Source organism: Gobius niger (genome assembly GCF_951799975.1).
Source record: "Gobius niger genome assembly, chromosome: 9".
Lineage (NCBI taxonomy): Eukaryota > Metazoa > Chordata > Actinopteri > Gobiiformes > Gobiidae > Gobius > Gobius niger.
Window position 1 is genome coordinate 18,048,367 of NC_136860.1, and position 27,434 is coordinate 18,075,800.

General features: G+C 41.9%; 1 protein-coding gene across 1 annotated transcript; it reads left to right on the plus strand.

Annotated features, from left to right (window-relative positions):
- The first annotated feature begins 3,755 nt into the window (after positions 1-3,755).
- ackr3a (atypical chemokine receptor 3a) lies at positions 3,756-9,220 on the plus strand. Its single transcript, XM_079563301.1, has 2 exons — positions 3,756-3,884; positions 7,055-9,220. Exon 2 carries the CDS (start codon positions 7,109-7,111, stop codon positions 8,249-8,251), a length of 1,143 nt encoding a protein of 380 aa, XP_079419427.1. The 5' UTR covers positions 3,756-3,884; positions 7,055-7,108; the 3' UTR covers positions 8,252-9,220.
- The last annotated feature ends 18,214 nt before the right edge of the window (positions 9,221-27,434 follow it).

The window sequence follows — 27,434 nt, forward strand, 5'->3', positions numbered from 1 at the left end:
CTCTCTCTGGGTGCCGAAAGACCGAAAGACCGCAAGAGGCCAAGAGTTTCCTTAAAAAATCTCAAAGTTTCAAAGTTAATAAATGTCAAATAAATGAAATGCACAGTTTGCTCAAAACTTTAATAACCTTAGCAGAATTTGTGATTTTTTTGACTATTTTTCAAAGAACATAAAGATATTACAAATAGTTTTTTTTAGTAGTCATGTGAAGCCATTTATGGTGAAACAACTGAGTTTGCTCTTTTAAATAAAAATGAAAAAAGAAAGTACCAAAATGACCCTGGTCAAAAGTTTACATACCCCAGTTGGAGTTGGAGTTGGAGTCTTTTGTGGTAGTTGTGGATGAGGTTCTTTATTTTTTCTGATGGCAAGACAGCCCAGGAACTTACAGGAACTGGAGGCTTAGTTCCTGTAAGTTCCTGGGCTGTTTTGCATGAGCTGCAGGTTTGAGCTCTCCCCACAGTGGTTCAATGATATTGAGGTCAGGAGACTGAGATGGCACTAACGGGACCTTCACTTTCTTCAGCTGGATTTTTCCTTGCATTGTTGCCACGCCATCACTTTTTTGTCGTATTTTTGACGCTTTTTCGATGCTCTTTTGTCCCGTTTTCATAACTTTTTATCACTTTATTGCTGTGTTTTCATGCTTGTTGCCGAATTGGAGAAAATGTGCTCAGTTAAGGTGGGGGTTAAAAGGGTTAAAAGGGAAAGCGATTTCTAAAAAAAATAGCACTTCAAGAAGAAATACAGTAAAATATGATCTTGCTTTAATGAATAATAAACTCCCAAACTTTCCAAGACTCTTCGCACTGACGTAATTGCCCACGGTAATTGTTTTGAGGAGGATTTGCAGCCTCTTAGACACCGCGCTGTTATATTTACTCAGCCTCGCTATGTCAACCTCTCCCACACAGCTTTGCCATTTCAAATATACATAGTGAAAATATATGAAATCTAATTATGAGGTGACTTGATCGCACAAAGTTCCCATTGCCAGTGAATGAGGCCTGGAGAACAGAGGTTGGCAGCGGCTTATACGGATGCTTATCAGGGAGTCTCACAACCCCCTCCGATGCCGCTGATAGGGAGGACAATAGGAGTGCGTGCGTAGTGGTAACCCTGTTTAAAGGCCTTGGAGGAACTCACAACACTTCCCTGGTCGGTAATGAGGTCAGAGTAGCCTGCTGGTTGTATTTCATCGGGGAGAATGCAGGGCGTACCGTCATAATAAACTTCAGAGGGGTGACCCGTACCAATCGCGGCATATCTTTTTCCTAAGCAAACACTGCAGACACGTTGTACCTGGTTAAAACAATACTTGGGGGGGGGGGGGGACATCAAAAGCCCATTTCTGTTTCAAATGAACATTATCAAAGTATATTATGGTGATGTGGCGACGCTGTAATGATCCGGGTTACGCTGTGGAATGGACTGGAGGTGCAGCTTGGGAGAGTTGAACTTGGGGTTAATTGCTCTGGTGGGAGTGGAAAAGCCCAAGAGACTCCCCCAAAAAAACGCTTTGTGTGAAAGGATGTGCGGGTAATAAAATGCAACAATGAAACAATCCCACCGCAGCTGCATTTATTCACCACTATTCATCAAATTATAGCAATTCAATGTGATTTTAATAAGGTCTCGGCCTTTGAAATTCAAGCATGCTTTTCCAGAGTGATCATATATGTACAGAAAGCAAAGCCAAGATTGCCTTTGTTTGCACTGGATGGAATCTGAAACACACACAAATTGCGCTGGTCTTTGCTTTGTGCCAGTCCCAAACCCCAATAAGTAGCGGCTGTTGTGTCAAAAGGGGCATCAGGCAAAAAAAAGGCTGCACAATATGACAACAAAAATTAATATTTGATAAATGTCTTGAGTACTGCGATATTTTACTACACCATGTTAACCCAGTACGTTTCATAAAATTCAAACAAAAATGTTAAATGATAATTTTTTTCATCAACTTTCATCAATCAAAAAGACTAAATCTGAACATAAACAAGGCTAAAATGAATCACAATCGTGAAAAACTATGGCTAAAATGGTACTTTTCCAGAGTTTGAAGTCACTGTGTGATTTTTGGTTTTAGGTTGAGTTAGCAGTCTCAGTCAGATGGACGACCTTTGTGATATTCTTGCTTTTTGTGATCAGAGGTGGTCAAAATATTACATTTTATTACTTGAGTAAAAGAACAGATACTGCTGGTCAAATATCATACCAATAGTTTCTTTGTCAAATTCAAGTGAAGGTACTGAAGGTACTATAGAAGATACTAATGTATTCAAAGTAGATAATAGAAATCAGTTTATATATGTAAGCTTCGGGAAAAATAACGTTGCAGCTTCTAAAACATAAAAATTGCGACTTCTTTCTCATTGACAGTACATTTGCACAGCGCCAGCCACCGTGCTGGCATGTGCATTGTTAGGCTTTTAAAAAGAACAAAACCCCATTGTCCATGTACTTTATACTTGAGAGCCTTTGTAGAGGAGTAGAATGTTTCAAATACAGTGCAGTAAAAGTGTATTATTCTGTGTATATTTTATGAACTTTTGTAAGTATAACATCAACCTGTCCAGGGACTGCGGGTGGAAATGAGCATTTTTGCTATAACCTGGCACACGACATCTCTTCTGTCTCAGACTAATGTGGTTTGTGCATTGTCCCTGATCAAATAAAGAAAGTAAAGTAAAAAGTTCTCAAGACAAATTCAACTCAAGTACAGATCCTCAGACTTTACTGAAGAATCGTACTTTAAATGTACTTTATTACTGAGCACTTTGACTTTGCGATATGGACTTTGCATCACCTAATAGACAAGATAATATTAAGAAAGATATTAAGATTAAGATATTATTATGAAACCCATACAAGTAACTAATAAGTAAATCAAGACTTGACCCCCGAAAGAAAAGGTGAAATTTAAGACAAATTTGCTCACAAAACGGTTCCCTAATTACCCTATTTGTCCTGACTGAAATAAAGTGCATCGTTTGTAACACTGACAGTTACTGGGCAGGTGTGTTCTGTCTCCTTTGGCGGTCGGGAGGACGGTTCAGCCCATGTGTTGGTTTTGGGTGGAAGCGCGGGACAGTTGATGTGGTTCCTTGGAGTCTGCGGCTCTGGTTTCATATTTAGGTGACAGAGGGCGAGGCACCGGCGCAGACGACCACAGTCCACTTGCCCTATGACTCTGCATGTGTATTAAGCAGACGTGTGAGACACTAAATACTTGGATTCTGGTCAAGCTCAAGGGTGTGTTTAATGACTTTATTGTAGCTGCCAATAATAATCATTGAAGTAATAAAATGAATGATGTTAAGAATGAAAACATGTTTGAACAGGTGTTGGATTCATTTTGTGTTTCAGCTATAACTACATATTACTGTGTCTGGTAGAAAACAATAACATATTCAATAATTAACCTACTACCTTACTACTTCTATTCTCTAAAACAAACGCATTAAGCATGTTTTGGGACTTGGGTATAGGCACCTTTAAAAAGACACAACAGAAAAAGTAACACTGCAAATGTTGCCTTTAACCCTGATGAAAATGAAAAAGTCCAAAATTCAGTGCGTATTGATGCATAACTGCAGCGTGGCGTTGCTCATAGCGTTGAGCCGAAACCCGTACGGCCCGTTTATTGGGGTGATGCCATGTCAATATGCATTAAAGTTAGTCCAGCCCCCGAGGCGTAGCTCTTTTGTGAGTTTCTGCAAGTGCAGCGCGAAACGAGCCGCCGCACGGCTCAGATTCATTTAAGGAGGCGGAGGGAACGCACCGAGTCCACTCTACTGATTTGGACACTTGCTTCACCAAAACTAAACTGAGACTAAGCCTGAATCTTCAAAAGGATATTCACACGTTGGAAGAAAACACATTAGGTAAGCTGGTGATATATTGTAAAGTTTAAGTTTCTGTCAATTGTGTTTGGTTTCTTATTGATGCTAGAAATAAAAATAACAAACGTAGGCACAGCGCGTAAACAAGGCCTACTTTGTTCATAAAGCGGGGAAAGTCTTTTGTCATCTTTTGTTGAATGTATTGAAGTAAAAGCCCGGTTTACTATCGCATTATTAACACTTGGCTGACTCTCTATCCACTCGCCGCAGTTTATTTGCCCCCCATTCACGCACTAAGCCGGGCTACTGTATACTGGGGGTGACATCTGATAAGTCTGTCTCCGGCCGATAGAAATCAACAATGCCAACAATGTCATTGTATGTTTGCTTTGAGCTGACATGTGGGACATTTCAGCGGGTTTGCAGCTTGTGCGTAATGACGCTTTGCGCGCAACACGTCTCTCCTTCGGCGGCCAGTCCGCCCTGAAACCTGACATTCCCATTGAAGAGATTTTATCCTAACTAAAGAATGTAAACAGAGTAAAACGGGAGGAGAAAGTCTGACAAACAAGCTGCACCTGCACCGCTCTTGTCACTGACATTAGCACATGAAACTCGCCTTCAAACGCCTGTATTGTCTGTGTATTGAAATACAAAAGCCGTTTCAGCTAATTTGTGAGTGGATGCTCAAGTCTTGGAAAGGGGGGGGGAGGCACAGGGAGATGCACCATCGCACACAGAGCTCGCGCTGGACTGCGTGCAGCTACGGACCGTCTTATCAGATGTGCTGAGTGTTAGAAGGTTAATTAACTAGAAGCCTGTGGGGAAACCTGGCACCCGTAGGTATTTTCCATATAATATAAGGGGAATTAGACAGAGACCATTGTGAAGGATTATCTCTGCATACAAAATACCCAGAAGCACGCAGGCTAGTCTTTGCCTTACTGGAAGAGAACATTAGGTGATGGATCCCACAGCTTTAGAGCAGTTAGTTGTTGATACAGATCTGGATCTATTACAAAATATCACAACTGAAAGCCTAATCCGCTTCAACAGTTTAAATTTAACATCTGAGGTCCTGCTCTATCATTTCCCTCTGAAGACTTTATTGAGGAAATTCTTACATCACCTCGACAATAGACACATCACCGTTTGAATCAGCAGACTAAATTGTGAAAGCTGATAAAACATTCATAAAAAAACAGACCATTACTCATACTTTCAAGTCTTCGCTGCAGCAAACTAAGACAATAAATATTTTTGCTCTGGGCTGAATCGCAAGATAATGTTTTGCGAATGGCACGTTTTAGTAATGCTTTCATGTCGGTGCAATGTCTGCTTTTCTCCAGTGGAAACAAGCCAACAATGTACAGTCAGACTTTCTCTTGGATTCTCCATCAACTCATCTGCCTCAGACTATGCAGTGATTTGGGTACAGATTTGGAAAAGTTTATAGTATATTGGCTAGAGACCCCAATGGGTGGTTAAAACACACTGCAAAAAGTAATGAACTAGATCAGTATAAACATCTCAATTTGAGCACAATAATCCAAATTTTAGTTGTTTTGACTAGTTAAGAAGTTGTTGGGCATTTGTCCTAGATTATTTCACTTGTTCTGAGATGTTTCTGACTCGTTTCGATACATTTCATCCTTATTTCAGGTTATTTTCTTTGCCAATGGGGTAAGAAACTTGTTCTTATCTCATTGGCAATATTACTTTCTTATTTCAAGCGAGATTTATCCCAGAACTGGTCTGAAATGTCCTCAAACAAGCAAAGCAAACTGGGTCCGATCAGGAAAAGTGTCTAAATGAGTGAAAACCGCTCAAAACAAGAAACATTTCCTCAATTCAAGTCATTTAAGCCAATGCTTGATATTCAATACACAGCTTGAGGTCACCTAAACTCAAATGAGATTGTAAAACAAAGATCAGCTCATGTGTGTACCAAAACAAGTCGAAATACCATAAGTTAAACGTTGTTGCCATTCCCTCCCGTCCAAACAAGCCTCCCCTCTCAGACAGATGTGCCGGCGCTCTTATTTCACAGCTCTTGGTCGTGCTGTGTCACCCACCGCTCACTGACCCGGGCCGTTGGGCAAGGCGTCTCGCTCCCCGCTGCTGTCTGCGCACAACTCACTCCCCGGGTGTACGCATGTCAGTCCGAGCCACACAGGGGTTAAGCCACTCGTGTTCTGCTTTTGATCTATTACCTCTCACCTCTGAACCCCTCGCCACTGCAGCTAACCCACACTTAGAGCACAGACAGGGAGACAGAGACGTCACAGCTCGAACTTGTGAAGACAGGCCAGACAGAGCCACACAGCGACAGACTTTTGAACCCTAACCGTAGGCATAAAAGCAGCATTCTAGTTTTATGAATGCCATGTTGCTCACTCTGATCTCGCAAATGACTGGGGCCACCTTACGCTCCCCGGCGCATGTAGGGCATTTGAAATTATGAGCACATACCTCCGTCTTATTAGTCGCAGATGTTGTAAAAATGACATTCTGAACCTACATCCAGGCGTTTCTTTGATCATACTCACGGTGACAGCTCTTCTTTAACCAAAGAGAAGACGAGGATTTTTTTTTCTTTATTATTATGACAAGTTGTTAAGGGAAAACATTACTCAAAGTGGCATCCGATTTCCCACCCTTGACCGAGGCTTTATCTCAGAATGCCCAAAACGCTCCGGAAATAGTTTGTGTTTGGACTTCTCGATCCCACTTCCTTGTGTCCAATCTGCACTCTGCGCCGCTGGGGCTAATGTAAACATTTATTGTACTGCCCCCTTGACTACACATCAATCACTCGAAGTGCTTAGGTTTGTGACACAACAACACCAAGTCTGTACGGGGTCCTGAAAGGGCTGTTTTAACAAGCTAACCACATTAAGATTCTTCAGGATCTGGTGGCAGACCGCAGGTACTTCATGTTTTAATAGCTGAAGCAGTCGATGTCCAGAGGGTGCTCGCAAATGTGACGGAAAATTGCTTTTTAAACCCGATACCCAAGGATTAACTGCAAAAATAACGGTAGCTTGAACCACCGAATGTGATTTGAAGCCATAAGCCAGTTTACTCTGCAAGTGCACAACATATGTATGACAAATTACTTGAACCATTGCACTCAAGGTAGAAGATGATTTGTTAAAGGCCAGAAAGTTAAAGCTTGCACAAAATAAGTTGAATTTTATTTGATTTCACAGGAGCAGAAGAAGTCTTATTCCAAGCGGTCATTGGTCCATTACCTGCCGTGCAAAATGAGCATCAGCACCAGCGACCTGGAGGACCTGTGGGAATCCCTGACCTCCAGCGACTTCAACATCTCAGAGCACCTGGGCAACATCTCCAGCGTGGACACAGTGGTCTGCACCACATCCTTCAATCGCAGCGCCCTCCTCACCTCCATGTGCGTGCTCTACTCCTTCATCTTCGTCATCGGCTTGGCGGCCAACGCGTTAGTCCTATGGGTGAACATCCGTGCGCAGCGAGACTCCACGCCTCGCCACGAGACCCATATGTACATCGCCCACTTAGCCGTCGCCGATCTGTGCGTATGTGCCACCCTGCCTATTTGGGTCAGCTCCCTGGCGCAGCACGGCCACTGGCCCTTCGGGGAGATGGCCTGCAAGCTCACACACTTGCTGTTTTCCGTCAACCTCTTCGGCAGCATCTTCTTCCTGGCGTGCATGAGCGTCGACCGCTATCTCAGCGTGACGAAGCCCGGGGACAGCGATGGGGGAGGGAGGAGGAAGTTGATCCGCCGTGCTGCTTGCGTGGGGGTGTGGCTATTAGCATTTGTCGCTAGCCTCCCTGACACCTACTTCCTTCGCACGGTCAAGTCTTCACACGGGGACTTGATGCTGTGCCGCCCGGTCTACCCAGAAGAGAACCCCAGAGATTGGATGGTCGGAGTCCAGTTGAGCTTCATCTTGCTCGGCTTTGTCCTCCCCTTCCCCGTTATCGCCATGTTCTACGCCCTTTTGGCCCGCGCTTTCACACGCTCCTCCTCCGCGGTGCCTTCAAGCAGCGTCGAACAGGAGCGCCGCATAAGCCGAAGAGTGATCCTGGCCTACATCGTCGTCTTCCTCGGATGCTGGGGCCCGTACCACAGCGTCCTGTTCGCCGACGCTCTGTCCCAACTCGGCCTGCTTCCCCTCACCTGCGGTTTGGAGAACGTCCTCTATGTGGCGCTGCACCTGACCCAGTGCCTGTCCCTGCTCCACTGCTGCTTCAACCCCATCCTCTACAACTTCATCAACCGCAACTACCGCTACGACCTGATGAAGGCGTTCATCTTCAAATACTCCACACGGACAGGGTTGGCGAGGCTGATCGAGACCACAAACTTGTCTGACACTGAGTACTCGGCGGTGGCTGTGGACAATCCGCCCCAAATCTAAATGGACTGAAGTTCCACCAAGCATTTCTCAAATACTGTTAGAAAAAAATCATCAGTGACCTTTACAGAGATGGACTGAATTTCCTTTAATCTCTTGAAAACTGGATATCAGACTGAATCAGCAGCACTTAGAAAGCAGTTAAGCTACAAAGATGAAATCAGATGTATCCTTATGTAAAATAATGACTTTAACTATGTAAAATATATTGTGTTTGTGCGTGGTTTGAATGTTCGCCCTTGGACTTTGAAAGTAAGAAGGTTTGTCAGACTTGTATTCACTTGTATTTATAGACCTTATGTACCTTTTATAGCCTGAATTGTTACACTGACTGCTCTACACACCATTCTTGCCTATATGGTAGCTGCCTCATTGTTCTGGTAGAGCCACTGACTGCTGTTATCTCAACCTCATATCACCTATTATTTCACATGTAAATTATTACTCTGTTGGAGCTGTTGTGTGCATCTTAATGACAAATCAGTTTTGGCGAAGGAAAGGGGGAAAATGAAAACTTCCTCTTAGTGCTGGGAGGCATCCGCTGGACCTGCTGAACTTATATGGTCTATCAGCAAAGAATATTTATATGCATATGGTTTCAATCTTGGGAAACCATTGATAGTTTGAACTCTTTCAACCAAACATTACCAATGAATAGCTTTAGCAGTCGGGCGTGCAATGACAAAGTGTTTATCGAGGACCGAATAGCGAATACATCATGGCGTAGCTTCAAAGTTGTGCGTGTGTCCATGTTCAGCTCGAAAAGATGCAGTTTTAGGAGCTGTCAACACAAACTTTTACAGTTTACCCATTGTCTGTCGTAGGACAGGAAGACATATCCTTCTGATTTCCTGACATGCAACATTGTGTCATGAGATTGATTACTGGTGTCTGGATTTACACTGAAACAATCTGATGTTGTGATTTGACAAGACACGAACAGAGGCATTCCCTTTTGTACTGTAATGTATACCATGTGTTTTTTATACATTAAACACTGAAAATATATACCTTGGCTCACTGGATTTCTTCTCGTACGTCAAAATAATCTTGCATCTTCATTTGCTCTGCGCTGTGAACTTGATAAATGCAGTTTGTAAGTGAGAAGCTCCCGTGGGCCAGATTTCAGAAAAGCTTTTACTAAATTTATACAAAACAAACGGCACTAAACTGGAGCTAAAACTTTATAGCCTCATGCGGTTGCCCATATCTGGAGCCTATACAGCGGATTAAACTCTGGAGCAGGAGGATCATGCACAAATGCACTTTCTGTCACTAGCATTTTACCGTTGTATTTCTCAAATGATGTTTGATGCTGTCCAGTGAAATGCCAAGGCGTCTCACATTACTAATCACAGATGTTATGTTATGTATCTATTACAGATATAGAAGTAAAAAAAATGCTGTGTAGTCAACAGACGCATCCTTATTCACCAGATGGCCGATTGCACCATGTCATCTGAAATGTCTTGGAAATAATATCCACAATTTTTAATCAGACTTAAAACTGCACGCATGTCAGTGAGTTAAAAAAGATTTAAATACATAATCATAAAAGTCCGATAACAGCATACACAAACTAAACATCCTACATACCAACACCACTTTCTGAATTTTCTTCACCTCATCTCATATATAAAACCGCTAATACTCAACTTGCCAGATGGTTTGTTCCTCTAAAGCACCAGAGCAGCTAAAGGATGCTGTCATTTCTAAAACATGCCCATAACTGGCAGTACCACATCTCCAGGGGCCTGTAAGTCCTCACCAGGTTCACACCAGCCGCGATGTGTCAACCTTTAGAGCAACAGATGGCTTTTGTGACCTCACACATGTCACAAACCCCCCCAGCTCATGTGCAATGCTAGTATTTATAATACTACAATGGCTCTTTTAAATAGCCATTTAATCTCTACTGGATATATGGTTCAATTTATCCATTCGTCACCCTGGACAGCAATAGGATGGCAACAAGATGTAATTAGACACAGTTAAGTATCTCCCTCCACAGTGATGCTAATGGAAAGAGAGCCCAGTGATTTGCAAAGCTTCACATTATGTCCAGCCCGTTCCCTGTCCACCACGCTCTCGTTTTAGAACAGTGCATTGCTATAGGCCCCACCTGTTTGACTCGCACTACTGACTACTTTAAAGTCCCCCCTTCATCTCAGCCGACTTTTCAATTCCTTTGTGCCTGCTTACCTCAGCCAAAAGCTCCTGCCCTCCGCTTGCTACTCCGTGCTGACCTGTGACCCCTGCTGACCTCATAGTAAACCTCTGCGTCTGACCCGATCCCCTGGTTGCGTCCCACAGCCTTTAAACTCCTCATGTGTTTTATCTGTCTGCTGACTTTTGCTTACTCAATTGCCTCTCTGTGCCGATTTCCTGTTACGAGCAGCTGCCCACCTTCGACTTTGCTCCTTTTCTTTCTTTTTGTTTGCTCCCAAGTCGTGACCTCTTGGCCCTCAGATGTCTAAGCTCGTCTGACCGCGCCACAAGCACAGTTTGTCTTCCCCACCGGACTTCCGCCCCTTCTGGAATACCATCAACTCCACCACAAAGCTAGCTCTAAACCTCCTTGTGTGTCTTTGTGTGTTTTAATCCCCAAAAGCCATCCTCTTTTTTGAGACAAGTCAATGGAGTCACTGTCCCTGAACAATAAAAAAAAGCTGCACCATTGCTGGTAATTGTGCACAAGTCTCCCACTCCTGGCACCTGTTAAGGGGTTTCCACTTGAATTCTTGCCCAAAGATTGCAGTAGTTCACATCTCCATCGCTGAGGCCCTGCAGACAATGGTCCTGCCGAGAGGAAGTCAGCACCGGACGCTCTCATTAGAAATTGGCACTCACTGTTCAGGTTTGTGGAGGTCATTGTAATAATGAGCAGGTCTGACAGGTGGACAAGTGACTTTAGAGATATATAACACTATTCAGTACGATCCATGACTAATTAAAAGTATAAAAGAGTAACTTTTACCATTGCAGAATACAATGATTCAGGTTCATAAGACCATGCACCAGCTGTTAAGATAGCATTTTGCAGTTATCTTCCTAAACCTTGAATTTAACCTTCGCAGAATGCCAAAGCCTGTATCCTACCAAGATAAGAGGAGCAATCTCTCTGCTCTTTTGCATTCAAGCTGCAACGACTTAGCACTTTTGTTGTATATATTTTGATGTTACTTTTTAATTAATTAATGAAACAAATAAATGAAATGGTATCATAGAGTCTGCTTGTTGAGGCAGCTTTTAATCATCACCTTTATTTATCTGGTCATGGGACTGTATCAACTATAGTACGCAGCAGTGGAAGTTATATTAATGGAGGGCCAGCATGACTTCACTCACAGTTACGATGATGAGAAGACCATCAGCCCAGTGGTTGTTCCCCCAGGGGAGATGTTTTTGACTAGACGCATTCGGTCAACTTCTGCTATGAGTAGATATTTCCTATTGATCATAATAATCATACAAAGCCTCACTGACGTTCTGTTTATGGCATTTAGGGAGAATTTGGAGGCCGAAGTATCTATCAACTGGTCTCGCCCACTTGTTTACACTGGTGAGACATTCTGATGAAGCTCCAAGCCACTCTCAGCCTCCCTTGTAGACAGCAATGAGCATTAAAAAGACAAACACAGGGCAAATCACACCTAAAATCCATTCTGCTGGTGTGGAACATTGTGCTTTTCCACTGAATCATGCACACCGTGAGGCCGAAGTAGTTTTATCTCTCACCTGGAAATATTTACAGTCCCCAGTCCGGCATATTTTCAACTGAACACTTTGCTTTAGCATCTCAGTGGAACAATAAATCCCGTTCTTTCACCGCCCTCTACAGAAATGGGACGCCTATTATTCTTCGGAGAAACACATTGCGCATATTTTTCAATGGGCAGCTTTTTTTATTTCCCTGTTGAAAAGCGAATAAGGGTCACATTAAGTGCAATATAATGTCTGGGAGTGAATAAAATAAATTACATTAGCACATCTCAGATCCATATTTAAGAATTAACAACTTATGAAACAAGATGACTAAGTTCTTACACGGGAGGAAGTATTTTTCATTCATCCACCTCCTACTGCGGTTCAAAACTAATCACTGTTACATCACGATTTTCCAAATTTTCATCGCACACAATGGATCAAACTGTGGTTGAAAGAAATCCGCAAAACACTGGCCGATTTTTGTGTAAGCTCCATTGATAATCTCACTTCCAGATGCAGCGCTCAAATTATCCATCCAAAAGGTCCAGCACAATAGACTGTCGGGCTCCTTGCTGGTCCGGAGAACAGCTTGTGTTTACCTTGGCTTTCTCACACGCTGTCAAGTGTTTTGCTTCCTTTTACACGTTGCCAGTTATGATTCGACATTGATTTCCTCTGTTCCCATTATTATTTACCTACGCAGGATGTGTCAAACAGACCATCGGTTTAGAAACCTTATCGCGGTTAACTCTGTGGGGTTCCTATAAGGCTGTGTTTTTGATTTAGCGAGTTGAGGGAAACGGGACGGATCATGATGTCCGGCTCTTTAATATGGAAATTACAGCATATTGCCCTATGACTAGATAATATTTATGAAAGGCAGAACACAGCAGAGGTGAGAGTCATTCGAAACAAGCGAGGCAATTATTTCATCTGCACACACACGCACAGACGCTCGCTTCTTTTACACGGACAAACATTATTTTTGGCGAAATTCCTAACCTTTATAATGAGTTCAATGAGGCGCGGGATGTGAGGGTTGCCAGGTTCGTCCCGAGAGAATCAGCGCATTGTATGAACTCCTGAATTATTAATGAATCATAAAAACCTGCCAGGGTCCGCTCAAAGGGAGTTTTTAGAGCAAATTCAAAGGAAATGATATGGCTAGTTAAGCTCTTCATCAGTGTGAGGAGGATGGGAGTGTGTAGCAGATGTCGGGCAGATGTTGAAGTTCAAATGCAGTGGTACAAAGCGGTTGCACCATCAGGCCACATTGATTGCACGCGTATATTTATCCAGATTGGCGGTTTATTTAACCTTCTCAGGACGTGCTGATAACATTAGGTGGAGCTGGTACAAGCGCTGACAGTGAGATCCATCAAAGCAGGGTCTGGACTCACACGGAGGTTCTTCGTGAAACTCTAATGAAAAATGTGTGATAATAGCTGCTTTGAAATGATCGAACAATTAACATATCTTTTCTGTGAAGCATTAAAGGGGCTAGATGCATGTTGGTCATTTTATACTCACTACTGCCACCTCAGGTCCTATGTGTAACTGCACAGTGCAGGATTTTAGGGTCAGTTGTGGTGAATAGACATATATTAGGACATTGCTGGAACATGTAGGGGGAGGAAAATACATAATTTAAACATTTTTAAACTCCGTATAGTCCCTTTAATATGGACCTCTTAACCCCCAACTGATCGGTCAAAATAGCGACCAACATTAGACAAAAATGCAAAGAAAAGGCCAAAACAGAGCAACAGAAAAGTGACAAAAAAGCGATGAAAGTGTGCGAGGAAAAAGCTCCACAATTTGGCATCCGCACAGTAAAGTGAAGATTACTGCGTGGATTTCGAACTACTCCTGGTATTATTATGCCTTACAATATAGTTCTCCCTTTTATCCGCTTAGAAAATCCACATTGTTTAATTTTGTGTAATTATACTTTGTATTGTAACACTTCATGTAACCATATTTAAATAGGGAAAACGTGGAAGAGCTTGGTAGCTATCTTGACCTGTTTTGGAGCTATAGAGGAGAGGGGGAGAGGCTAAATGCTAACGCCGTCTGCGCTGTGTTTACGTGATTGAAGGCACGGGTGAAGATCAGACTGGTCCTAAAGAACTCGTCAAAGCTAAGGTAAGAACATATCTCAGTATGTAAAAACGGAGGCCTATTTCTTTAAAGAGGGAGGAGGGATTAAGATGATTTATTTTTCACATATTTCTCCATTATTAATTTGGTAAACATATGTCATATTCACTCCCTTTATTACCCTTTAGTACTACTTGTCAGGAACTATCTTATTCTTGGCGGAGGGATATGAGTTCACTTATAAAAGTCACGGTCAGATGTTACGGGCTGTTTTCTTCTAAATGTCCTGAAATACAGCTTCTGTGCTGTTTAACCACGACCTTCTTCAGGCCTGAACCAAAAAAATGTTGCACAATTTATGTTTTAAAGTCAAGATTAAATTCATTGTGTACATTATAAACATTATCATGTTTTTAGGGGTCTACTTTAGGGTTAGTAAAGTAGTACACACTAAGACACAAGGAGAGAGAATATTTTATCCCTGCCCTCACTCTCCCTGCTTCCACCTGCACTGCATTCACAAACTGCGGCACACTCCAGTCCCCTCGGGGACATTGACCCCCACCCCCCCCTTCCCCCGAACTACTACACTATAATTTTGTACACTGATGGGAAGAACATTTTTCTGACTATATGCACAAGACCCAACTAAGCCACTTGGAAACACATGCCAAAAAGATTAGTAGTCCTGTACAGTGTGCGTCATGCCTTTACTGTATTTATGCCCTCCTCCATTTTCAAGCACTTTCAGATCTTGAATAATGCACTGAGCTGCTCCGATGATGATAACCCTCGTAAAGCATGCCACGACCCATCAAGAGCAGGCGTAATCTACTCCAGATCCCCCAATGCAAAAGGCAGGAGAATGGGGCGTGAGGAGGAATATTTGGAGCAAGAGCGACGGGTCCAGAGCTGTCCGATCACCTCATCTATTTCAAGTCCAGTGTTTGTCAGCCGATGTGCCGCTATGAGGTCCACTACGTCCATCAGGTTGACTTGGGACAGACTAGAAAGGGGGACTGTGAGGATGTGCTAGGAAAGGAAAGACAGCTGTTTCAAGGCTTTGAGACGCATTCAAGAAACACTGCCGTTTTAATAGTCCTATATGGAGAAAGTATGACTAGATTGTCTGAAGGTCTTCATCTGTCCAAAAAGTATTATGAAATTCCTGCTATTACCACCATGTCTTGAGCTTATTTATTTATTTATTTTTTACAACAGCCTCTACAACTTCTGCCCTGCCCTGAAGGCGAGACCTGCCGATTATTTATGCCACTTTTACAAGCACAGCAACCTTTTATTACTTCAAATACCATTAATATGACTGTCAAAACTAAAAAACAATTACTACTACCACGCAGTACTTAGACCTGCATCAAGTTCACCTTCCAGGAAATAAAACTGGTAATGCTTCGCCCTTTGCTGTTTCAGAACCAACACTGAACCTTAGTATCAAAACAAAAGTACTCACTTCTTAAAATAGAACTGTTGTGACTCTAACAGAGTGTTATAATAAAAGGTTTGTGAAGGTTAAGAAGGAGCCTAAATTGCTACTTAATTGTTGTTACTTTTGTAAATCTTTGCTGTGTTTTGTTGGGTTCGGCGGATTTGTTTGCTGCAGAGAGTGTCCATAACGGTCCTGAAGTACACAAACATCTAGCTTATGAGACCTATACATTTCTTCTCCTGAAACACTGAAGAGGCACCAAGAGCCCCCCACCCCTGCAGCACAGTGGAGGCGTCACAAGAGGAGCTACAGGAAACAAAAAAGGGACACACGAGGAGGTATCCGGGCAAGACTCACAGTTAAGCCACACATGCCTTCTATTGTTCTGGCTAATGGATGTTCCCTGGAGAATAAAACTGATTAACTGCTAAGCTCTTCCCAGAAGATGGCGAAAGATTGTTGTGGCGCAGAGGGAGCTGCGCAGGAGGAAGAGGAAGGAGGGGGTGGAGTTGAGTCCAGTGCAGGACACCATGCTCTGAAAGAGGGACAAACCCTGGAGGCGCTGCACCGTTTCAGAGGATCAGAGGAGACTGAAGACAGCCAGCCAGGTTTCCTCCTCATGCTACGGTTTCCCCTATCTCCAAAAACATGCTGGTCAGGTTGGCCCACTATGGCGTCCCACTAACACTATTTCGTTGTATGCTTTTACAATGACAAATAAAGCATTTACTTACTTACTTACTTACTTATAAATAAAAAAAATACAACAACAAATGTAAGTAGTACTTCAACTTTTTCGGTAGAACAGAGTTTAGTTTCATTTGTTTGTTTGGTCGGAACAGTGCATGTTAATGAACACATGCGATCTTCTTGCTGTGAGGCAACTGCAGCTCCATATTGATGCCCAAGTATTCACAAGCATAAAAATACTACAAAAATGCTTTTAAAAAATGTTTAAAAATATACTGTAGTATAGGTAGTGTTCTAAAGATTCCTACATGTTGTTACAAGAGGATGTAAAGCTTGTACACACATTTACTTAACTTTTCATATCTCGTGTTATTTCATGTCTCTTTTGTACAGTTACCAACCATGATGAGGCAAAACATGTCGGAGGAGCAAGAAAGCACCACATTACAGCACTACAATCTGTTTACACTTTACTGTTTTTCTTCTTCTCTCTCTCTGTCTCTCTCGTGTCGGCCCTGCAGGCTTAATGAGTGACTTATGGAGAGTCCTTTGAGGTTACCTGCATGTAATGATAGCCTACACTGCTCCAATGCCCAAATGACAGAACACGCTTGTTGTCAGCTGACAGTTTGTAGCGATAAAATTGGAAGCACGAATTATCTTCCCGCTCTGAGGTGATTAAAAAATACCAACTTTTGGCCTTGTGCGATGTTTTGTCTGTCTCAGAAGACAAATATCCCCTGTGGTTCCTGTCTGGGGTCACACTCTGGCATTCCTTAGAAAAAAATAAAACAAAAGAAGAACTTATCATGGCATCCCTGAACCACAACTTTCTCTAAAAAGTCAGATAAAGTTGCCTATTTCACATCTCGAGCTCACACCTTTGGAAAATATTTGGGACATTTAACCGCGTTCTTGCCAAGAATTGTGTGGAAAAATGTGTTCCCTCATGTAAATCTACCGCAAATGATGCCGTTAAGTTTTGCATTCCACCAATTCCCATTCTGAACTCTGATTGTGCAAAGTGAGAAATTATCTTAGTCCTATCCAAGCCTAGCCAAGAGATACAGAAACAATCTATTGACTTACAAAATTAATAAAGAAAAAAAATGCAAAGAAATATATACACTAAACACTAAACTTTGAATAAGTGAATTGATGGTGGTCAGAGACATAACAACATTTGTTTGCCAAGCCAACAAAATGAAACTTTAAAAGCTAACTTAAAAATAAATTGCCCAGTTGAGCAATAATGTCTGTTTCCTATTTACAAAACCTGACCTTCAAGACAAAACCCCACAGTTACAGAACTAAACACCAGCTTTAAGACCACTTGTAAAGACCATCACTGAGATTGCAGGCCACGTAACCAACACTTTATTAGCAGGAAAGCTCCTCTCAAAGCAACACAGTGTTTTCAATCACTTATGACTCTCCTTACGTGCACTTGCACACTACTCGAAGTACTCTCGTTTAGTGCAGCTTGGGACTTGAACATGTTCCTGTCTGAGCTTCACCTGGAAATCATTAAATATATAGGACACTTGACTTTTTAAAGACATTTTATGGAAAACTTCCCCCGGTGTGCAGGGAGCAAAAACGTCTGATGAATTAATAGTTGCTGTGATTTGTCATATATCTATATATTATTCATAAGGCTCACCTGCTGATTCCATTATGAGGACACATGGGGAACAAAGTGCTGCGAGCCAAAATCAATCTTTGTGAGAAAAATGCCTCTACAACAGGGATTTTCAGTCTATTTTTGATTTTTTACCCCCGTCTGTGTGGCATTTCCCCAACTGCTCTTCACAAACATCCCATTGTTGCACTTAGCTCAGCAGTAATTGTCTGGGTGTTTGGATATGTCTGTCACTACACATATCTCAGCCCTATTCCCAGGTCTGCTCTCTGGATAAGCAGCACTGATAGACTGGTATCGACTTACAGGGAGTTTTCTCTCACTCATGGATTCACACCCTGAGGTTAACACAAATGTCTGGATGTCATTCAGCCGACTGCGTGGACTGTCCCGACCAAAATTAGGGGCAATCATCTTCTTCACATAGATTCACTCATCTATCAGTATCCCGTTTCTCACGTAAGCTCCATAAAGGAACACGCCGGTCAGTTATGGTCACACACTGACGTTAGATGGAAAAGTTTATCCATCAGTTTGAAAATCCAACAATATACAGTACCACTCTGGCCCTGCACTGCTTCTTTCAATGAGGATAACATATTTATCAGAAATACAGTCTAGACATTGTTAATGTTGTGAATGTCTATTCTAGCTGAAACCGGGTGATTTTTAATGGAACACCTACATAGCATTTCAACCATCGCTCCAGTGTTCTAATGGTACATTGTGTTAGCTAATTATGTAATGAGGGTAATGGGTATATGGATGATCCTTCCTCTCCCCTATCTTTTACATTCAGCAGCATCTCATACAAATGAAGAGATAGCTCAGGATTTGGTAAAGGACAGCGAGTTACTGATTACTGTTATTGGTCGTAAGGTAGGAGGATAGTGTTAAAGGGACTAGATGCAAGTTGGTCATTTTATACTCACTACTGCCACCTCAGGTCTTACGCGTAACTGCAGCTTCTATATTAAGCTCGTGCATGACGGCACTTCAGACCTGAATGAACAACTTTTTGAGTGACAGTGCAGGATTTTAGAGGCAGTTGTGGTGAAAAACATGTAAACAACTCAATACAATTTAAACAAACAGGCCGATCTTTTTTTGCGCAGACTCTTTGCACTAGTTTACTTTTTTTGTGTGTGTTAGCCGTTGTGTTAGCCACAAGACAAAAACCCACCATTATCAACACAAAGGTTTCCTCCATTTAAGTCGTTAAATCTCACATAATGTTTTTAACCTGCTCCAGTCCAGTCCTAACTTTTCCTCGCTTTGCTTTACAAAATCTTGAGCTATCTCTTCATTGGTGGAGGACCCTGTTAATTGTGAATGTAAAAGATAGAGGAGAGGAAGGACAGCGCAGACCTAATTGTCCTGCCAGAAACCATGTGGGTGAACTGTGCATATAGCCCATCGATGATTAGAAAACCCTTGTGCAATTATGCTAGCACTGCTGAAAACTGTTGAGAAGCTATAGCGCTTACCCTTACATTTTATTACAAGAATCAAAAAGGAAAAAACACAAAAGTTAAACCTCATCATTTAAATTAGTGACTCAGCCCTTGAACTCACTATTTTATAACAAAAATCAGCCACAGTCATTTTAGCTGCCCCCACCTTTGTTAAAAATGATGCTCCCACAGAAAGTCGTGATGTCATCTGAAACATCAAAGAGGAGGGTTAAACTCTTACTCCGGATTTGGGGGTTGGGTAAGATTGGGATTTCCAATAGGCTGCTATGAAACACCAGACATGAGCCCATTATTAGTAGTCTGGTCTTGGTTATGGCTTGTGTTTTTCCAGATACACTACCAAGAAAACACAATGGTCCATACGATATAGCTTGAAGCAAAACAAAACTTTTGTCACTGATCCCAAAGCTGATGTCTTCACGCACAAACAACTCAATAAACTTTTGTGAGTTTGACAAACGAGTTTTGTCCATGAGCTCCTGCGAAATATAACAAAAGTGTAGTGAGACGAATGGGAAGAGGAAGCAGTAGTTTCCGTTGCGGGTGAGAGTACTTGGGTGTGGAAACTGAGAGTGGACACGCCCAGTGAGTTTCAGACACCGAATCTCTGCGTTCAGAGGCACAATCAGCCAAATGAAAACACCACACACCAGGATGCCCCTAAGGATTGAGGCAATGAATAGAGTCGACCAGTTACAAGAGTTGAACTTGAGTTGGTCCCCCTCTGTCCCATTTTCACCCCACCGGCTTTTCACCGCCAAATGTATCTATTACATGTTTTATTATTGTCCTGGCTGGAGCATTGTCCTAAACAAGCTCTTTCATCTAAACACAAAGTAATAGGGGCAGTCATTTCTATTTTAAAGACGATAATGGAATACAAATAGTGACAAAGAGTTCAGTTCAAAGCAACTTTTGTTGTCTTTGAACTTCATGTAAGTCTATAATTGGGTAGGTCCTTTTGAATTCAAATAACCAACAAGTAACAAAAAGAAAAATAAAGGAATAGGCCACTGTTTTTCCATACTGAGATATGTTCTTACCTGAGCTTAGATAAGTTCATGTGTACCTGTCTGGACTTTACGCATGAGCTCAGTCACGCAAAAAGACCAAAGATGTTGTTAGCATTTAGCCTCTCCTCCTCTCCTCTATGGGGCCAAACGGGGGTGAAGTTAGAAGTGACCAAACTCTTCCATGTTTCCCCTATTTAAATACATTTACGTGAGTAGTTACACGATCCAAGTACATTTACACAAAATTAAACAAGTAGTTCCACAAAATCGATTTTCTAAGAGGATAAAAAGGGGAACTATATTGTAAGGCATAATAACACCTTCACTACTGCATGGACGTCTAAGTGCTCCTAAGGTATCATTGCGCCATAGTACCTCTTTTTATCCGCTTAGAAAATCGATTTTGTGGAACTACTTGGATGGTGTAACTTCACCCCAGTTTGGCTCCATAGAGGGGAGGAGGAGACGACTTTGGTCTTTTTGTGTGAATGAGGGCACGCACAAAAAACAGACAGGTACACATCAACTCGTCTAAGCTCAGGTAAGAACATATCTCAGTATGGAAAAACAGTGGCCTGTACCACTGACAACCAGCCTTATGTTTTTAGCTGAAAACTATCCTCTGAATATGAAATAGACTAATTCTTGGAGCATGGATGGAACATGTGATCCACTAAACTCAGAGTTTTTATAAAATCTCATGTTTGATGTAGCACAACCCTCCTTTAGGTAAATAACTGTAAAGGGCAAAGTAGATGTGAAATGCAGACATAAACAGTGTGGTCAGTTTCATGCTATTCCGAGGTGTCTAAAATGACTTCACCAGACGCACTGTACACAAACAACGTCCTAATGTGACAGCGAGCGGTGCCTGTGCAACATCTGAACTAAAACCTCACACCAGAACGTGACTTATCAACTTTTTCGAGGTGGAAAATGTCACACTGGAAAGTCCCCATGAAGAGCGCACAGAATATACATTACATTTACTCCCGGTGTAAAACAATGGATCAGTATTCTGCACAAGCTACAGCGTCTGAGACACGATTTGAGACGTTCGGGTGAAAAATGTGTGTATTTTTCTAGCCTGCTTTGTGAACCCGTACCTGTCTGTGCTACAGATTGATGGATGAATATTTTGATTGAGTTTGATGTAGCACAAGACTGAACTCATAGCAGGCCATATATCCTGAGTATATGATGTGAGCGGTAACTTAATAACTGTAGTGGGGCGCCTGGATAAACAGTGAGCTATGGGAGGTGTGTATGTGAGCTATGATTATATATAGCTTTCCCCAACATGCCCGTCACTTTGTCATCAATAAAGCTAGAGTAACCACTAAAAGACAGGGACCTCAGTGGCACGTCACTCATCCTCACCCTCCACTGGATCTGCTCTTGTGGAAGTGGAAGACAGCGCTAACGCAGGCAGACTCCGGGCTCCAGGGCTCCCAAGGCATCATCCATCACTGTAGCCCAGCGAAGGGGGTCCGATCGTGGACACACACAGCAGGAGAACCTGATCCCCTCCAGGCCGCAGACCACTGGGACTGGACAAACACAAATAGACATCAAACACGGGGCATCTACACAGGTGGCCCGGGCACATTAGTCCAAGCTTTCCAAATATTTCCCAAACTTTTATGTTGGAGCGCTGGGGTAATTATTTTCAGATTGTCTTAATCCACTTTTTAATGAAACACGATCGCTTCTTTCCGCTATTCTTTGAAAACGCAGGCAACTTTCAGTTTAGTGCAACAGGGATTACGTTTACAGAGTGTAAGAAGCACAAGAGGATCTAAAATGTAAAGTCGGTGTTCAATCAGTTTTTGTTTCTTGTATGAACTTTATAAAAACATCTGAATATTGGACACAAAAACCTAAAAGCAAAAAGTTGTACGGTACTTTTTCACTTTGAGGTGCACTTAAATCACAAAAGAAAACAATGACCTACAGGTAAAGAAGTGTCATGAAGATCTTGGTTTACACGGTGGTGCAGCGGTTAGCGCTCACAGCAAGAAGGCCCCGGGTTCGATTCCCACCTGGACGGAGCCTTTCTGTGTGGAGTTTGGATGTTCTACCTGTGTTTGTGTTTCCTCTAGGTACTCCGGTTTCCTCTACCACTAAAAAACCCCCACACTGGCTCCTCACTGCTCCCCCCAGCGGCACTGAGGATGGGCTAAATGCAGAGATTAATTTCTTTACTGAGATTAATAAAGAATAACTTAACTTATAAATAAGGAAGGGAGCTTGAGCATTAACGTTAACATTTTCTTTCTGTCCCTCCTGATTTTGCAAACAGGGAGGGGCTTTCAGGTCCAATCAGGAAATGGGGGTGGGTGCTAGTGATAGACAAAATATTATCAAGAAAATTAAAAGGCTGCTCAAACTTTTTGAAAGAATGAAGACGCTACTCGGAGGTGATGGTGGATCGGATCATCAGACCAAGTGTCCGAAGTACTTTCAGTGAAACTGCATGGAATGAATGTAAAATAATTGTTTGTATCTTGCCAGAAGCTTATACTTACAATGCCCCCCATCCCCCCAAAACCCTGTCAGGTATGAAAAGAAAATGTTAATGTGGCACAGTCTAAATAGCTCCAACATGCCCTGTCCATTTATCCAGCCCGGTGTTTCCCAGATGTTGCTGAGCCCAAGTATGAGACAGTAAATCTTCAGGATTGAGCGTGCATGTCTGGAGAAGTGTGCGTGTGCCAGGGGATACACACATGGCACGACAAGTTTAAGTTTTTCTAAAGGCTGGCTTAGGGAAAACCGCAGGTAAGCCTTGCAAATAGCTCAAACCACGCACATATTTGAGCACACAGGCCAAACCCTCTCCTATTTATCCACAAACGAGCAGGAATGATGAGAATGCTACACCGTGGAGCTGCAGGTACATTATCAGACAGGCTGTTTATCACCAAAAGTACATTTATCCCACTTTTTGACCGGAGGCCTGCTAAATCTCAAGTGAAAGCATACACAAGTCTGTCGTAGTAAGTGCTTTTGATTTTTTTTTTGCTTTGTGTCATCAGGAGTGTAATTTATGATCTAGTAAGTGCTATAGCATTGTTTAGATCTTCCTCTATTCAGTAGCAACATTTTTGTAATGGAATTAAATTTTATATTGTGGCGACAGTGGCTCAGATGGTGCGGGTCATCTTATAACTGGTTGGCCGGTTCACATCACAGTCATTATGTCCCACATTACCTGTAAGAATGTAGTGTGTGGTTGAAGTGGACAATGGCGCAGACTGGCAGCCCTTAGTTCTGTGTTGACTTGTTCAACTGTTCAAGAAGATGATCAAGACTGGCTCAATACTAAACTGCTTTCCCACCTTTCACAGCACAATGGACTGTTGCCAGATTTGTAAGTAGGCTGCACAAACTAATGGTGTGGTAAAGCAGTAAGGCCGCTTAGCAATGAATTACAGACTGATAGCACTTGTTGCATTTGCTAGCACTAGGCTTTTAGCTCTATGGAGAGAATGTTTGTCCCGGACATAGAAAAAAGCGTCAAGCTTACAAGAAGAAAAGGGTCAATGTCATTGGGTGTCAATGCTGCCCAGGTGTCTCAAGATTTGTAGAAGGGATTGTGTAAATCTATAAAGTGCATTTCACAGACAGTTAAAAATTTCAGCGTACATTCATTTTTCATTGGGGTTACTCACAACCTTTCTGTATTACAGCAGATGTATCTTTAATCAGACCAATATACTGTAATACTAATGTTTGCCAAGTCCCACTTTGTAAAATAAATGTTGCAATGATCATATTTTACTCGTGTTGAGTCAGCTTAATGTTGCTCAGATAAAGGCATATTTCATTGAGAATAATGCGCTAAGTGGTTTCTGCCATAGATTTTAGTCTCTTTACCTGACATTCAAGCTGGGCAACACTTCAGAGTATTGGAAGATTGCATTTCAGCTTAAGAAATGTCATATGAATGGATTAATAGCTCATTGACTCTAGGGTTGAATCATGGTTTGCTTACGACGTGAAGCATTAGCAGCTATAAACATCTTCCTTTAACTCAAGCAGTGATGAAAGCTATGTCACGGGTGAGTGCTAGAGTGTCAGCCAACTGGGACACTTGTAAAATGGAGTGTGGGGTGTGCAAATGATCCCATAGAGATCCCTATTGCAGAGAACCAAGGCTAAGCTGAAGGATTAGGTAAAACGACACTCTGGAAACTCAAGTGGAGTCATAATAATACATAACAAATTCACAGAAAAGTGCTGCGTGTGGAGGAAAAGATCTTTTGGCAGCAAGTTGTTTTGGACAACTGTCAAATCCTCAGCCAGCAGCGAACGACCTGGAACCCTACGGGGAAACAATAGAGCGAGCTGGAGACAAAACTCCTTCCACAAGACTATATCTACTATTGACAAGAATATATGAACAACGTGGGGATTCAGGTGTGCAAATGCTTTGGGCCAAAACGATATAGCAGCTTTTCCACATTTTTTATAAGTGACTAAAGCGTTTGTTGACAGACACATACTGCAAAATATTTGTCATGCCTGTGATGTGATTGTACAGTCGAACCGACAGCTAGTTAAGTATCTCTGTATCTTAGTCTGCTGCCTGAGATGAGCAGGAGAAAATGTGGATAAAACTTGTTTTATGGGTCTGTAAATGTCAATTAATCAAGTAACAAAAATAAACTGGTTATTTACTTTATTTTGGTTTAGTAAAATTACAAAACACAAATTTAATAATATAACTGCTTATTTTGTATTCATAATTGTATAATTAATTCATTAATAATTGTGTATTATTGTGAACCATGGTTGTCATACCCATACTAGACATCTGCAACATGCATCTCTGTTGACATACGTAATGAACAATTTAACTGCCCTATTTTGTACGCAATTACATGCATCTGAATTCCTTCCCAGATAAAATAATGTAAAAAGATCCCATTGTTTGACTCTCATCTGCACATAATATTTAGAAACACTGACTATGTCATGCAACAGGCATGTGTCAATATTAATTTATGTAAACCCAAGACTATGCAGAAATAACTATGCAGAAATAGACACTGGGCTTTCCACATAACCTTTTAAAGTCATCATCTTTGGAAGCAGAAAACACTGTGAGATCCAAACTCTCGGTACAAATGAGAAAAACAAGTTGACTCCTTACAGCAACAAGCTACATTCAAAGCGCTGTTATTTGAGCACACAAGCCCAGGTTTATCTTATCATCTATCTGTCGGTAATACGATAGCTACATCCCGCTCTCCTTCCTTCACCTATTTATTGCTAAACGGGATATTATTGCCTTTGTGTTATGCAACAAAAGATTCGATACAGACATGGTCCCCTTGAAGCCAACAGACCGAGACTGAGATTTTCATTAAGAATTCACTAAGTCAAAAGCTTAAACCGTCATGGTGATTCATGAGGGCCGATTAGAGAAAAATATAGATGCTTTTCTGTGGGATTCCAGATTTGGTGAGGTTGACCTCTCTGTGACCTTTGAGAGGAGGGGAAAGGCGGGGTCAAGTCAAGGCCCAGAAAAGCAGAAACAAAAACAATGTAAGTATGGGGGAAATTCCTGCCAAGCGCATTCATACAAGTACAACGGAGCAACATCAGGATTTTTTTTTTTTTTTTACAAGCTCGCCATGACAACGCAGGGTTTACCAAGCAACAAATAAATCCTGGTTATCTCGGGCACCGGCACCGCTCCGACTGCTCCCGTTTATTCCGATTTGGGAATGAACATGCTCGGGCCACGCTTCCCCCTGTAAGCTCTCAGGTCCTGTTGTGACAAATTTTATAGTGTAAATGTTTGACTTTAGATTTAAAGCCATACACAGTCTTTGATGGGAGACTCTGGGTGGTCCACAGTGGATTAGATTTGGAGTTCACGCTGATACCAGGGCAAAAACTACAACAAAAATCCCAAATACAACAAGCTTCCACAATCAGCCGTGATTGAAGTAGACGCTGTTTGCGTTAACAAATTACAGTTTCTACTTGGCATGCTTTTACTGTGTTAGTTTAGTGTATAGGCCACTTTGGAGAGTTTCCTCTGGGGAAATCCACCCTATGAATCTTCAACACACCATAGACCTTATATAACCCATGAGCAGGGAACACCCCGCCAACGCTGACAAACAACTTGCAGTGATTTGTTACATATTTGTCTTGTTTTTTTAGTGCTGGGTGGATCTTCACTGAGTTACCAAACTCCTAGAGACACAAAATAATAGATATTATAACCCCTGCCTTAACCAAGCACATTTTCTCCAGTTTGGCTCTAAAAGCAAAAAACTGGCTGGAAAAGCAACAATAATTAATTACTTACTTTAAAAAATACCAACAAAAACCCAGACAAAAACACACGACTAAAGAGTGATGAAAAAGCAACAAAAAGTCAACAAGAAAACCACAAAAGAGCGACAAAAACTCAATGAAAAGTGACCACAAGACGACAAAAACACTTTAAAAATATGAGTCAAAAAAGTTATGATCAGTTTTGTAGGTCTTAGCTTTCAAATGAGGCTTCAGAGTCAAGAAGCTCTTAGATTTGGGTGAAGCCGAACTGAAGACAATGTGCTCGGCTTAAGGCGGGGGGTAAGAGGTTAATGAAGAGTTTGTTCTTCATAATAAGTGTCCCTTTTTTTTCTTATGACAATTTTCCCCCACTTTTCTGTAACGCTAGAAGTCATTGCCTGTAATAAAACTGTAATTTTTCAGTTGAACTATCTGCCACAATTACTGCTACTCCAGTCCAAGTTGTTCTTCCCCGTATGCCCCTTCCTCTCTTTCTCTTCTGTTTCCATGTTTCTAATAGACATGATAAAAGTCAAGCTGTGCCTGCCTACACAAATGATTTTACTCTGCTACATTTTTTAGCAGTGACGTCTTTACATCTATTTTCAGTTCTTTTGGACCTCGGATCTTTGTGGGCCTTCTCTTGCCATTACCAGTGTCTTTGTTTTGTCCTTCCATTATGGAGCAAAGTCAGGAGGAAATATTTGTTGAGGCTCGTAAGGATTTGCGGTTTACTACGCTATGCACCCTGTCGTGTCTCCATTCCTATTAAATGAGTAGCTTGAAAAATATTTTTGGCTGCGTGCCGGCTGAT